The sequence below is a fragment of the Mastomys coucha genome, unplaced genomic scaffold (genome assembly GCF_008632895.1).
Source record: "Mastomys coucha isolate ucsf_1 unplaced genomic scaffold, UCSF_Mcou_1 pScaffold23, whole genome shotgun sequence".
NCBI lineage: Eukaryota > Metazoa > Chordata > Mammalia > Rodentia > Muridae > Mastomys > Mastomys coucha.
The window spans coordinates 107,590,412-107,605,584 of NW_022196906.1; the positions used below are offsets into that span (position 1 = coordinate 107,590,412).

At 41.7% G+C, this 15,173-nt stretch overlaps 1 protein-coding gene across 2 annotated transcripts in view; it reads right to left on the minus strand.

The window, feature by feature from the left end:
* Positions 1-2,969: 2,969 nt before the first annotated feature.
* The window catches only part of Pdcd6ip (programmed cell death 6 interacting protein), a 52,257-nt gene continuing 40,053 nt past the window's right edge, over positions 2,970-15,173 (minus strand). For both annotated transcript variants that reach the window (XM_031343093.1, XM_031343092.1), the window contains exons 13-18: positions 11,224-11,472; positions 9,844-9,978; positions 8,555-8,649; positions 5,740-5,863; positions 4,711-4,901; positions 2,970-3,877 (exon numbers count right to left, since the gene is read on the minus strand). In XM_031343093.1, coding sequence (XP_031198953.1) covers positions 3,703-3,877; positions 4,711-4,901; positions 5,740-5,863; positions 8,555-8,649; positions 9,844-9,978; positions 11,224-11,472 — 969 coding nt within the window. In that variant the 3' untranslated portion in view covers positions 2,970-3,702. The remainder of the gene's footprint in view (positions 3,878-4,710; positions 4,902-5,739; positions 5,864-8,554; positions 8,650-9,843; positions 9,979-11,223; positions 11,473-15,173) is intronic.

Consider the following 15,173-nt stretch of genomic DNA (forward strand, 5'->3'; position numbering starts at 1 on the left):
AACTCTCATATGTAAAATCTAACTTAAAAAAAAAGACACAAAAGAGGGAGAAAGGAGATGGTAATTTGACTCCTTAACTTTGTTCTTGGAAGAAACACAAAGGGTCGGGGGGAGTATGATCCAAGCCCATGAGATATACACACATGCGCGCGTGTACACACACACACACACACACACACACATGAAATGCCATAAGTACATGCATTGTCTTTATACCCAACGTGTATTAATAAAGAGGGAAGAGAAGAGGAACACAGATTATCACCCCTTCTCCGATGAAATGAATACTGTAGTAATCATGTTGACTTGTCCCAAAAATTAGACCGAAAAAAGGTCTCTAGAAGAAAATGCATGTCTGGAAGAGCTGCAGCCAAATTACTAATTAGTGAGATCTGCAGTTTGCCCGTAACAATTACACCCTGAGCTGACGGCTACAAAGAGCTAACAGGCTTCCTTTTGCAGTCTCACACACTATGCAGAGGGTGTCGCTGCCCAGCCCCTGCCTGTCAAGGCAGTCATGGAAACTGAAGCTCAAGGAGAAACACTTAAATAAGAATTCAGACTCCACAGAAGTAAGAATCTTTCAACTTTTATTTCTAGGATACATTCATCCGGAATCTTTTTGTTTCTTTACAATTTTCCCCCTAAGAGAAATGAATACAATAAAAATATAATCCAACTACCAGCAATGTTTGTAACCAGAAAGGAATCTAAGATCTCCGGTGTGATAATATAGGATATATTTTCTAAAAAATATAAATTTCATACCAGAAATAAAGCCTGAATATTCTCTTTTGTTAAAAATATAATTTTCCTTCTTTGCTCTTCCATTTAGTTCTAAAGTCTGTACTTAAACCAGTAATTTTAAGTCTTCTTGCAAAGGTTTTGTCCAGCTTGTGCCCGGTTCTACATTATGAGTCAACTAGCTGCACAAGTCTTAGAAATGATAGGCCACAGGGCTGCAGCAAGGCTTCAAGACAAACTAGTCGTTGATTTAAAAACTCCCACTAACAAACTGAGGCCTGCTTACTATTTTATCCTGTTCATGAAATTAGGAAATGTATACAAAGGAATGTTTACAAACTGGAAATCACAATTGGGGGAAAAAAAGCCACTAATCTGTCTTGACTAAAAAGGTAGCTGGCTGGGACAGAGGTGGGGATACAACTGCCACATCCACACTTACACTGGAGGACATAATTGCAAGGGTGCTGGAGTGTAGACTCAGGGTCTCAGAGACTGGCTGCTGTGCAGTGTGACGTGACCACTTTTCTCAATCAAGAAAGGGACCAAGGAGCAGAGGAATCGTCCTCCAGCTCAGGGACGGAGTCCATACTGAGCAGTCAAGCCATCCATCTCTGGGGGCAGGAAATCCAAGCTGGATGGCTTTGCCCCTCTTCTGACTGGTGTCTTGGCAAAGCTTCAGTAGTTGGCAAGTAATCGATCCATTTTATAAGAGGCTTGAGAGAGCCAACACAAAGGCCTGGGGGCAGGTACCTTCATTTAAGAAGAAAGCAGAAAGTCTGATTATAAACACTGGATAACATGCTCGAGCCAGAGTGGAACCCTCTACCTCCAAGTTAACGGCCATCGTGCACAGTAACTTCTGTGGTGCGTTCTGAAGAGCACAGCAGACAGAGCACAGGTTAGGGTGTGCTGACAAACCCACCCAGGCGAGGGCTGCCATCTAGTTTCCTAGGAAGGATAGAAGCCACACAAGGAGGCTTTCCACCAGTCAAACCGGGCAGGCTTAAGAAGGCAAACCTGAGGTTAATGGCACCTAGCCTGAGACCCAAAGAACATCCTGAACAACTTAAGGATGAGACACCTGGCCAGAGGCTTCCCTCAGGGACTCAGCTGGGGGACAACTGGAAGGGGCTGCCCTCCCTCACACGCTGCCTGTCCCCTGTGACCCTGCAGGCATAGCACAGGCAGGAGGAAATGGCTGCTACCTGACCCCTCCTCCCTGTGGCTCTGATACATTTACCCTTCCCTTTAGACCTCCAACCCCCTTTCCCCAAGAGAATATTCAGGCCATGTTTTTCTTTTTCTTTTTTCTATTTTTTTTTCTTTTGGTGGTTGTTTTGCAGTAGTAAGGAATAAACTAGCAGTCTGGGAACTGCCTAACTCAGGGGATGTCTTAGAAGATACTCGGGAGGGAGAACATAAAATTCAAATGCCATTTACAGAGGACTCAAAAACACCCGTCCCATACACTGAATAATCCAGAGCCCTGAGGCTGATTGATGAAAGGTTTGTTACCTTTGCCAAGGTTTAGCTATCGGACTTTAAGCCAAGTCCATATCCCAGGCAATCAGTCATTTATACTGAATTAGTGCATCTGTGTTTTCTGTATACAACAACAAAGTAAGGTGCTTTAAAATAACACGTTTAAACCAATTTACTCTCTTTTACAATCGTACCTTCAGTCTTACATTTGAAATATCAGCCTGAATTGGCAATGAGAGCAAAGATAGACTGGGTGACAGTATCATTAAATGAGATAAGGCAAGACAATGTCAGCATTAAACTTAGAAAACATAGATTAGAAATCTGTTCATACACCTCCAGGATGCATCTCCTCATTGTCATGGAGCTTGCACAGCAACTGGGCGTATTCCGGACTAGGCACATGTCCCAACAACTGTCCTGTGTGCTCCCTGGATTACAAAATAATCTCAGCTTTCAGGAGCCACAAAAAAATAATAATAATAATTAAAAAATAAGAAGAATCTTTAAAAGAAGGGTTAAGATCTGTTCAAATACACTGTGCAGTAGACATTACAGGATAAGAATAGATGGAGCCAAGGACTAGAAAGGCACAGGGAACTTTCTCCAGATTCTCCCACACCAGAGGAGACTGTGTGGCTATAACTACTCATTTTAACCAGATTATAGGTGAGGGAAATGAATTATTACCAGAATTTGCATCATTTTCTTGGAAAATCTAACAATAAAACATTAATACATACTTTTTAAATGTTATATTTATTTGAAGAATCTTTGGTAACAACTGTATCTTCCACATTAAAGGACTTTTAAAAATAAATGTGAAAATGAGCTGACTAATGAGCACATGAAGATGCGCTGGTGCTGCCCTGGACTCCCGCAGGAGAGCAGGCCCCACCTGCCTGCTCACGCATTTCAACACAGTACATGGAGCCTGTGAACATACAAAAGGAGAGGCTGATACCAGAAAGGAATTAGACAGCAATGAGAATCAATGACAAAACATAACAATGACAACTGTTCGTAAGTAATTTATTTTTAAATTATAAGATTTACAATGCCTTGATTATGCAAAATATCATAATAGAAATTAAACTAAATCAATAAACCAAAAGAGAAAGAAAACTTTTTCCTTAAATGTCAGTACTTAAGCCATCTTTGTCCCAACCGCATCTTATAAAGTATGCTAATTTCAAATGTTTCACTTGCAGGTTTAATTTCTCATTTTCAGCATTTTATAGAACTGTAATTTTTTCAAATGCTATTATAGCGAGCGTTTATACTGCCACAGCAGCAGAATCTCACGAGTGCGATCAAATGTGGAGGCGGGGCCCAGCCTTCGGCTTTTAGCCACACACAGAAATCATCCACAGCAATCAGTAGAGCAAGATACTCTCGAGTGGCCAGAGCGTGGCTTAGAGCTGGTGGCAGCTGCTGTCCTGTCGCTCTGATCTGAACCAGCAGCACGTAGTGTTACTGCTGTGGATAGTAGGACTGCTGCGGGGGCTGAGGGAAGGGGTAGGTAGGCTGCTGGGGTCCTGGGTATGGAGCCTGTCCGGGGCTCTGGTGATACACCGGTGGGTACGGCATATTGTACTGGCCATATGCGTAAGGGTTGTAGCCCATGGGCATGGGCATTTGGCAATACCTGATGGTGAGAAGAAAACAAAGCACTGGGTTGGTAAAGCAGACCCACAGAGTACGTCAGTCACTGCTGTAACGTCAGGTTCAACAAGAGCCTATTCCCTCTATTTTACTTCTTCTAGGGAAAGGGGAGGGAGGCAAAGGTCTTGTTTCAAGATACACAGAGAAAAAGCATTCCTACCATGAATTAAAAAGAATATCACGCTTTTAATACTACCCAGAAAACAATAATGTTGAATCCAACTACTAAAAGAAGAATAAAAATAGAGACAATTTGTTTTAATGAGGCAATCTAGTTCTCCAAGTATGTTTCTGTGGAACTAGAGAGATGGCATAGTAGTTAAAAGAACTGGTTGCTCTAACAGGATAGAACCATGAATAAATGAATGAATGAATGAATGAATGAATGAATGGATTGATGGACGAATGAATGAACGAATGATCCCCAAACAAGGCTAACCTTTGAATGTATCCCATAACTTTCTACTCATCAGTTTATTAGAAACTGAGATTTCCAAGCATCAGTAATAAACAAGACCTGTCTTTATTTCACATAAATAAGGGCAGCCATGAAATATATACTGAATTTCAAACAGAAGAGATATATTTATATAAATGCAAGATGCAAAAATAAAAATATATATCCTAGACACCTAGTAAATAGCTATTCAGCTACTCTAACAAGTAATTATAACATGATCTTTTAATTTCTGGGCAAGTTGACAACATGGCTAATTCATGAGACCTGTGTTGAGAGAAGGGACAAACCCGCCATTAAACATTAATCCCAGCTACAAATGACTCAATCCTTGATGGCACAGAGTGCCACTGCCTTACCCGGGATATCCTGGATAGGTAGGGTATGGTGGTCCCTGAGCCTGTGGAGGGGGAGCAGAGCCAGGGGTCTGTGGCGGCGCTGCTGAAGCAGTCCCCACGCCTGCAGGGGCAGCAGCAGCTGCAGCAGGAGGAACTCGGTTTGCAGGAAGCACAGGGGGTGGAGGCCGGGCTGGAGGCTGGGGTTTAGCAGGCTGGAAGAGACAAGCAGTGACAGAACGTGAAGTATGCGTCTCAAAGAGCGGTGAAGTAAACCAAGGGAGTGCAGACGGAGTGCGAACATTGAGCCAAACCCGCCGCCTCCTGCCACCCCTAATGCCAGCTTACTCCACTAGATTGCGGCTGAGAAGAAGGCTCTCTCCAACTCTGAAGAGCCACCATTCTTCCTGGCGCTGATATCTAGTCACATGTTGCCTCCACCAACAGTCAGACACATTATTAGACCTTCTTCTGTCAAGCCCCAAATTCTTATTACAAAAGTCTTCACACCTGTGAAACCTTTGAAAACTCTCAGTCGCATGTGTGGCAGTGAAGTTCAGTGACTCTCACCACTCCTTTATCTCCTACCTCCTGCTAGCTTCAGCCGTCCACACAGCAACCCTCAGCACGTCATCAAAGCAATCAAGCTGTCCCTAGGACTAGCGAATACCTAGTCAGACCCAAGATTCCCTAGTCACCTGAAAGGAAGGGCTCCTATGGCTGCTTTTGTGAACCAAATTCGAATCAAGGTTCATGCCACAAAAACCATAATAAACTGTTTATTCTTATTTACATTCCTTCCTGTCTTCCAGGTGTCTAGGAGGCTGCATCCCACGCTCTAGGTCTGTTTAGCATTCCTGAGGACACAGTTGAGCATCTGTCTCCATTACTTTATCCATTCTGACGCTGTTGTTTCACTCCGAGAATTCATGAGTACTGCTGTGTCTATACACTGCAGGCATCAGAAGGTTGAGCCTGGTCAAAGGAGGGGAGCACCGGTTTCCTCACTGCAGCCTTCAGAGCTGACCAGTGCAGAAGACCAGGCCTACTTACCGGCATGGTTCTTGGGGCTGGAGTTGGAGGAGCTGTTGCATGTCCCCCTGCTGGGGAGGACTGATACGCTGGGGGAGGGATTGAAGGAGCGCTGGGCTCTCTGGCAATGCTCTGCTGCAGATCCCTTGTGAAAGACAGTGGGTTAGATTGACACCATGAAAAAAACACCTAGGTCATTTTTTTTGTTTGTTTTTCTTCACACATGAAGTATAAAGTGCCTCCAAATAATGACAGTATTCTAGAATGTATTTTTAATCTTGCCTAGAAAGCAAGTCTTTATTCCTGCAGCAAAATAAGGTTATAGCCTAATATTTCTAAAAACTAGCAAAGAGGGTAGATTTTTCAGAAATCTTACTTACAACTCAAATATGGAATGTATTAACTAGGCAAACAGCCTTCTTAGGGGCTGGAGAGATGACTCAGCAGTTAAGAGCACTGACTACTCTTCCAGAGATCCTGAGTTCAAATCCCAGCAACCACATGGTAGCTCATAACCTTCTGTAATAAGAAGTTATACTCTCTTCTAGTGTGTCTGAAGACAGCTACAGTGTACTTACATATAATAAATAAACAAACAAATAAGTCCTCCATTTATTTTAAGAAAAAAAAAAAGGAAGACTGCTTCTTGTCTAATAAGAAGTTACAAAAAAAAAACCAAAACTACAGCCCATTCATTCACCTGACTAACATTTCAATCATGGTATGACATCAGTGTCTAAACAAAATAATTCCCAGAACCAGAGAGATAGTAGCCCTGGCTATGTAACAGAAAGTCGATCTCAAACAAACAACAAAGGAATAAAACAAAGATGGGAGCTAATTATGCAAATCATCGTGTAAATTTCTAAAACAATTCTTAACCTATTATTTAAAGACATGTGGCAATGAACTACTTTATGTTCAAAACTAATATAACAAGGTCACTAGGGTAACGTGTAACTAGGTAACCTGTCTCTAGGGTCATCTGTCTCTAGGAGACACTGTCACTAGGGTACTCTGACACCAAGGTACTCTGTTACTGAGGTACTTGCCACTAGAGTAAATCCACAAAAGATATATTACTGAAAAGATATCAAAACACAGAAGTATTAAGAGACAGATTTAAAGTCTGTTCAGTAAATTGGAATTAACTTCAAAAGTCTCACTAAATCCCAAGGTCTACATTCAGTGACACATGGTGGCCATCAGCTTCTTGGGGCATGATCAATAGCTACATCTTCAGGACCAGCAATCCTGAAGCCACAGCCACCCCTCCCACCTGGTACCCACACCCTCACTCTCAAAAAGGGCCCCTGGTGAAAATACATTAGAGGTATATTCTTCAATGAAAGAAATCAATATAAGCTCTTAATGTAAGTAAACACTACTTACAAATAGAGACTTTTTAGTCAATAATAATATTCAGACTTTGAAAGATCTAAAATATATATATATATATACTACAAAGGCTTAACATAAGACTCCCCCCTTAATAAACTCCAGTAATTAACATATTCATGGGCAAATGAGAATTTCCTATGCCTTAGTAATGACATAAATCTAAAGCTATGATGTCACAGCTCAATAGCGCACAACACGGAAAGTAAACTGCCACAGCTGCTGTGCCCAACGCTCACCACTGACACTAGTGTCTAAATCACCTGTGAAAAGAAAAGGAAGTAAAAGCAAAAAGCATTCAATTCTTTCAAATGCTCTGCCTTTAATTAAAAAGCATTTCAATTGACAGTAAAATTAGGAAATCTGAAGGCAAATAGTCATAATTGGAAAATTAATTATGCTGATCAAGGTCACCCAGATCCAGAAAGACCAATGTCAAACGGTCTCACTCACTTTTAAATTTGTGTGTCCACTTGGAATACCTGCACAAGGCAGGAAACTAAAAAGGCCCGCTGGGGGGAGAGAGAAGAAAAGTCTGAAGGGAGGAATGGATAACAGAATACAGGTGACATGACAAAGGAAAGGAGAAGAAAGAGGGGGATAGAAGGAGGGAGGGCAACGGGAGGAAGAGTAAGCCGGAGGAAGGCTTGGGGGAGGGATAACCAAACACTAGGGATATTTGAAAGACCCATCCAGAAACATGCAATTTTATGTTTCCTAAATATATATAGATATATGGAGATGTATATCTATGTGAGTGCATATATATACATGTATGTATATATGTACATGTATATTTATTTGTATATACATATATACACATACATATATATGCATGTATGTGTGTATGTGTGTGTGTGTGAGAAAGACAGACAGAAAAAGAGAGAGAGAGAAAAAGAGAGAAAAAAAAAGAGAGAGAGAGAGAAAAAGAGAGAGAGAGAGAGCACAAGCGTGTGCATGTGTGTAGGCTTAATTGAGGTTTCTCTACACAGGGGAAAGTGTTCTGGCTACCAAACGAGAAGTCTAGTACCAGGTATGAATCTCTCCCCTTAAGGTGTTAGTCAACAGTTCCTAAATCCTGTCCTGTTACTCACATCATAAACACAGTATCTGTGACTATGGCTGAACTTTCTCTGGGTTACTTGCTGTGTCAGTCCTCCATTAGAGGCCCCACAGTGGCTCCTGAAGAAGGGACTATGCTATCTTCTGAACTGTCCCTCTTCCGCAGGTTAACACACCCGAGCCTTCCTCTCTGTACCCCACTATACTTCCTCAGCCTGGGTTTCTGGCCCTTTCCGTTCTTTCATCCCAGATCAAGACATCCTAATGACTCTGTGACATACTCAGAGGAGAAGGGCAACTGCTGCATCAGCATCGCCCAGCTCACCAAACACAAGGACACAGCTCTGAGTACCACTGATGCACAAAACAAACTCACTTCAAGAGCTCGTCTCTCTCTGTCTTCCGTGCAAACACTATGTCACTGCATTTGTTCTGGAACCTGACCAGGATTTCAGTCAGCTCATTGTAAAACTATAAATAAAGAACAAATACAAATAGTAAGTAAAAGCAATTTTAACATAGGGAAAAACAATCTAACAATAAGTTACCAATGCTGCTGAAACTAGAAGCTGAAATCATTCACACAAGAAGCATCCATACAATCAATCGAGCAGCTCAGTACTAAATATGTCCTAAGATTGGTAAGGAAAAATAAAATGTGATGTTTGCAGAATACTGATACTAAACATTAAAAGACAGTAAGTTAAAAGTTTTATAACTGAACAATGTTCCTAATCCTTAGACAAAAATAAGTGATGATTCTGAATCTATCCTCATGCTGCATAAAACCTGTGCACTTAACTTCAATACAGGCCCCACTAAGGGTAATTTAATGTTCAAGGCTCTCGGAGAATCCTTCAGGCCATCTGCTTGAACAAAGCACTGAGCCCCAGTGAACGCCACCACACTGTTACCACACCAAGGCTTAACAGTGCCATCTATTCAAAAGACTGCTGAGGCTAGACACTGCGTCTCATCCAAGCCAACTGTACTCAGTGACCATTACAGAGTTAAGAACCAAAAGGAACTCTGCATCTGAAAAATTTAAAAATCACTTGTCTCAAAAGCAAAATAATCACCGGGCAGTGGTGGCACCCACCTTTTAATCCCAGCACTTGGGAGGCAGAGACAGGCGGATTTCTGAGTTCGAGGTCAGCCTGGTCTACAGAGTGAGTTCCAGGACAGCCAGGGCTACACAGAAAAACCCTGTCTTAAAAAAACAAAACAAAACAAAACAAAAATCAAAAATATAAAAAAGACTTTCTCTAAAGCCTTTAAAGAACAAAGAAAGCACTTAGAACCTATCTTTGATACTCAGGCAGGTCCCAAGTCTGTCCTCACCACACCAACACAAAAGATCAAATCCATGTGTCTCTTTCCACCACACATCAGTCCCAACTACCCCTTAAGATGTCTCACTGGCTTCTGACAGCTCTGATTCCTGCTACCTGCAATACGCTAGTCCCTTCTCTATAAAGTCTGTTCTGCAAAGTTCCACTAAGATGCTGCTGCCTCCACTAAGAGCTCCCCCTCTCGAAGCCCGACAGAAGCAGAAGGCACTAAAACCAAATCAAAAGCACAAAACTTGATCACTTGGAAACACCAGCAGCAGCCACCTTTCCCATCTGTACTATCAGCTCCAGTCTCTCATGTGTGCATACAGACCTTTGTGCCCTCCTTCAAGTTAGCTACAAGCTCGACAAAGTTGTCATACGCAGTTGCAAGGTTCTTCAGAACTTCTTCTCTCAAGTTAGCCTCATTGTTAGACTGCTTCATTTTGGAGAATTCCTGGTGTGAGACCTTTGTAAAAAACAAACATACAAACAAAATGTATATTTATTTGTAAATTTAATTCAGCTTGAAATACTTTTTAATTTTTCATTTCTTACTTATTGCATGCACATGTATGTATGCAGGTATGCATATGCCACAGTACATATAGGAAAGTCAGAACACAAATGTCAAGAGTTGGGTCTCTCCTTCCACCACATGGGTCCCAAAGATTGAACTCAGGTCATCAGGATTGGTGACATGCACCTTTATCCCGAGCCATCTTGATAGCCAATCAAAATATTTGTAACAGGAATGGGTGTAGTGGTACACACCTTTAATCCCAGCACTTGGGAGGCAGAGGCAGGTGGATTTCTGAGTTCGAGGCCAGCCTGGTCTCCAGAGTGAGTTCCAGGACAGCCAGGGCCTCACAGAGAAACCCTGCCTCAAAAAAAAAAAAAAAAAAAAATGTACTGATCTCTTTTCCAATTAGGAAGTCATGACTGCTGATATGCAAATTTACAAGAAATATCTGGAATTTGTTTTATGCCAGTACACTGCTTTGCCTTTTTTCTTAAGTAAAATATCACAAATCCAATAGATATCAAAACATAATCAGTAAAGTACCAACTTCTATCATTCTATAACACAAAAAAACACCCAGATAAAAGCTGTTTACTTTAGAACACTTTATACCACTATAGAATTCTGCACTCACTATTACGGAAAAGTCTCGAGTCCTGTTAGTACAAACTACTGATGTATAAATGCATAGTTAATGTCTTATTATGTATTAGTCAGATAATTCTATAAGCATTCATGATTCCATCTAATTTTGACTCTTCCCTACACAAAGCAAGAAAAGTAAAAAGGAAATAGTACTAACGATTTGGAAAACACTTGTGTGAAGTAACAAGGCCTTCTAACCAGCGTGCAGCACCCTATTCAGAGAGGCGGCTTTGTGTCTAGTGCAGGGAGCTAGCTGAACCTAGTGATTCACACATGCCAGGTGAATACAACCTACCCTAGAGATGCTTGGCCACTGAGATGCACAATGCCCTAAACCACAGCACTTGGGAGGAAGACACACAAAGATGGCAAGTTTGAGACCCACCTGTGCCACACAGTGACAGTGATGTCTAGGCCAGCCTGGGATGAAAACACCCTTTATTTTTGTAAACTATAGATACACCATGTTCTACTCTGTGAATTCTTGTTTTACATTTTGCAATGTTATAGGCTGGTGTACACCTCCTATTAAAAAAATAAATTTACCTGTACATTTTTAAGAAGTCCCTCCTGTTTCTTTAGAGACTCTTGAACTTTACTTGTTAGACCACCATAGATCCGATCCAGCTCAGTGACAGAGAGAGCCTCCTCATTTATCACTCCATCTTGGGCCAGAGCTGTCAAAAACTTGCTTGTCATGTCAAAATTCACTGACTTCAGGTCATTCTCAAGAGCCTCTCTTTCCTTCTTTATTTCATCAAGACTTGATAATAAGGATTTTAAGACATTTACAACCTAAACAACAAACACATACATGGTCAGTGGTAGAACATCCCTGGGAACAAAGTTCAGGCTGAAGGATGCATCCCTGAGGACGAGGTTCTGAACTTTTTTATATATTCAAAACACAAAACTTTACTACTGAAAACAAATGGGCCTATCAAACAGTTACTGTAAGGAAACTATTTTAAATTAGGTTTAATGTTACCTTTAATCCAAGCATTAGGAGGCAGAGGCAGGTGGATAACTGCTGAGTTCAGGCTAACCTGAGCTACATAAGTTCCAAGCTAGCAAAGCTACACAGAGAGAGCTTGTCTCAAAAGGAGCAAGGGGAAAGGGAAGGGGAAGAAGGGGAGGGGACAGGAAGAGTCTCTTCCTTCAGCACTGGCTCCAGCAGTCAGCACGGTGGACTGCTACTGTGTGAGCAGGGCAGGTGAGTCCCCGGAAAGATCCACTGCGACCCATATGAAGTGCTCCACAGAATTCCCTGCAGAAGGCAGAGCACCTTGCACCATGCACCCATTACTCCCTGGTACTCAAGGTTTGTAATTCCCAGCACAGGGCTGGCCCAGCCCACCACGCAGCCTGGCACTTGAGCTTTATGGTATAATTGCAAACCTTGCATATATTTTGAACTACATAGAGGTTTAGAAATCTAAGCCCTCAGATTAAAAAAAGCAATAAGAAACAGATCAGGACTTAAAAGTCTTATTTATTTAGTGAATTTAAATTTACCTCTTTAATTTTATTTGGCAAGGTAAAGTAGGGTTTGTAAGTTTAAAATGTTAGACAATCTATCCAGTGAAAGGCTGAGGAGAGGGCTCAGAGAGTAAACAAACACTAGGGCCTGAGCTTGGATCGCCAGTACCCATGGTTTCTTTTCTTTTCTTTTGTTTAAAATAAATAAATAAGTAAATAAAAGGCTAGAAGCAGTAGTACAGCCTGCGACCACTCTCCACCCTCTACCCGACCCCATCAGTAGAGGAAGTGAAGAGGAACAGGAAGAGGAACACAGGGACTTATGGGCCTGACAGTCAGGCCAAACATCAAGCTCCAGATTTACTTTTTGTGCACGAACCACCAAAAAAAAAAAAAAAAAAAAAAAAAAAAAAAAAAAAAAAAATTACTTAATTTTCTACTAGCACATTTAAGTTGATAACAGGCTAAGTTTATTTTAAATCTCTGTACAAACTGTATGGCTAGCAAAAAAATCAGAATGAAAGAAGGAAGAAAGGAGAAGTGGTTCCATCCTCAGGTCTCACTGCGGATGGGGCCCGGTGGACAATGAGGGAGGCCTCCCCACCGCTCCAACAGCATAACTGCCCATGTCCACTAGCATACCGAGTGGCACAAAATACAGGATTCTAGCAAACTAGTGGAGCCTCAGAATGGGCCCAGAACAGGGCAATGGCTGCTTCCCTGTTTTTACGGAAGTCCTCTCAGGTGCTGACAATCTGCCACCTCCCCATCGTGCCACTGGGATGGTTGGCTACTCCAGATCTTGTATAGATTCCCCATTGGCCCAAAGGCTGCATAAGAATGCTTGCTGCTGCCCGATACAGTAGATCTGCACCTCGGTGATGGTCTCTGGAATCTGTTCCCCAGGGGTTCATGATTCTGCCTCCTTCACTCTCCCCTGATCCCGGTCCCCACATCTCATCAGCCAAAAATGAAAGTATGTGTAGAAAAAAGGAGATCTGCAGAAGGGCAAACAAGCTAAGACCCACAGCTGGAGCACCACTGTCTGAAGACAAACTGTGTGCCTTGGAAACAGTATAGAAACTTAAACTTAGATCCTCTCACCAAATAGCAGGGCTAAATGATGGTGAGAATCACCCCACTAGTGAGCTACTAATAAGAGCTGATGGAAGAGCCACACATAGACACAAGTTCCTCCCCACTGAGGAACTGCACACAGCAGTGAAGAATATAGGAAGAACCCTAGGGCTGCTAAGAAGGAGTCTACAACCAGCTCTATTATAGCTAAAGCCTGCCTACCTCCTGATTTTCATGCACATCACTTTTTAACCATGGAAATAATAAGTCCCTACACTTAGCAAGTCTTGTGCTATTTCAAAATGTCATGGTTCTAAGTCTCTGAAAAATATATCATTTTAAACAACTGATTTCTGATTGTGTGATTACCACATACAGACCAAGACAGCTAGCTCTCTTGTGTCACAGGGGCCTCTATTCTATCCTGGTAATTAATGAGCACCTACACACCTACACTAGCTTAACTATGGTTCAGACTGCATAATACTGCCCTAATTTTAAGAAAGTGGATAATGAGAAAAATGGATTAAACTGCTTGCATAGATGAATGGCCAGTATAACCACCCAACAAACAAAAAAACACTGCCTAAATAATCTTATAAACTCAAATTTGAGGCTTACACAGTCACTATCATATCGAAATACAGAGGTCTGATGAACTTATTTCTCTCTTTTAAGTAGCTGCTGGGGCTGGACATTTGGCTCAGCGATTAAGAACACTGTCTACTCTTCCGGAGGTCCTGAGTTCAAATCCCAGTGCCCACATGGTAGCTTACAACCATTCATAATGAGATCTGACTCCCTCTTCTGATGTGTCTGAAGACACCAACAGTGTACTTAGATATAATAATAAAATAAATCTTTAAAAAAAAAAAAAGTAGCTGCCATTATATTACCTTTTCTTAGCAGGGTCTCATTGTGTAGTCCAGGATGGCCTCGAGCTCTCTACCCTCCAGCTAAGCCTCCAAGTGCTGATATCATAGGTGTAAGTTTGTCCTTACTAATACATCTGCTTGGGGCTGGTGAGATGGCTCAGTGGGTAAGAGCACCGACTACTCTTCCGAAGGTCGTGAGTTCAAATCCTAGCAACCACATGGTGGCTTATAACCACCCGTAATGAAATCTGATGCCCTCTTCTGGTAGTCTGAAGACAGGTATAGTGTACTCATTTATAATAATAAATAAATCTTTAAAAAAAAAAACTTATAAAAAAAACAAAAAAAACTAATACATCTGCTTATAATCAACTTTTAAATGCAACTTCCTGAATTACTTTATTAAATTAAGCTGCCAGCAGTTACTGTTCCATTAAATGTGGGACAGCTTTCTGAGTTATTGTGTTATGTTAAGTACCGCTCCAGTTAGTGACTCCTTTCACTCGACAAGCAGACAACAGACTGATATGGCAAGGGTAGCAGGATGGCTAGAATCTGCGACAAGGAAAAGGCATGGTAGGTAGAAAGCCTTAAAGAAAACACAAATGTAAAACCTCCTTGGGTAGTATGGATGAGGGACGAGTACAGATGAGGGAAGGAGGACCTTACCACAGCACAGAACCAAGAAACTTTGGCTTCTGGAAAAAGTATATATCACAAAACTTTATCAATTCAATTACTATTTCAAATGGCCAGGTGTTTGGTTTTTGGTTTTTCTTTTTTTTTTATTAGATATTTTCTTTATTTACATGTCATATGATTTCTCCTTTTCCAGTTTCCCCTCCAAAAACAAAAAACAAAAAAACAACAACAAGAACAAACCCCTGTTCCCTCTCCCCTCCCCCTGCTTGCCACCCCACCCTCTCCTGCTTACTGGCCCTGGCATTCCCCTACACTGGGGCACACACAGAACCTTCACAGGGCCAAGGGCCTCTCCTCCCATTGATGACCAACTTGGCCATCCTCTAATATACACATGCTGCTGGAGCAATCAGTGGTTTTTGG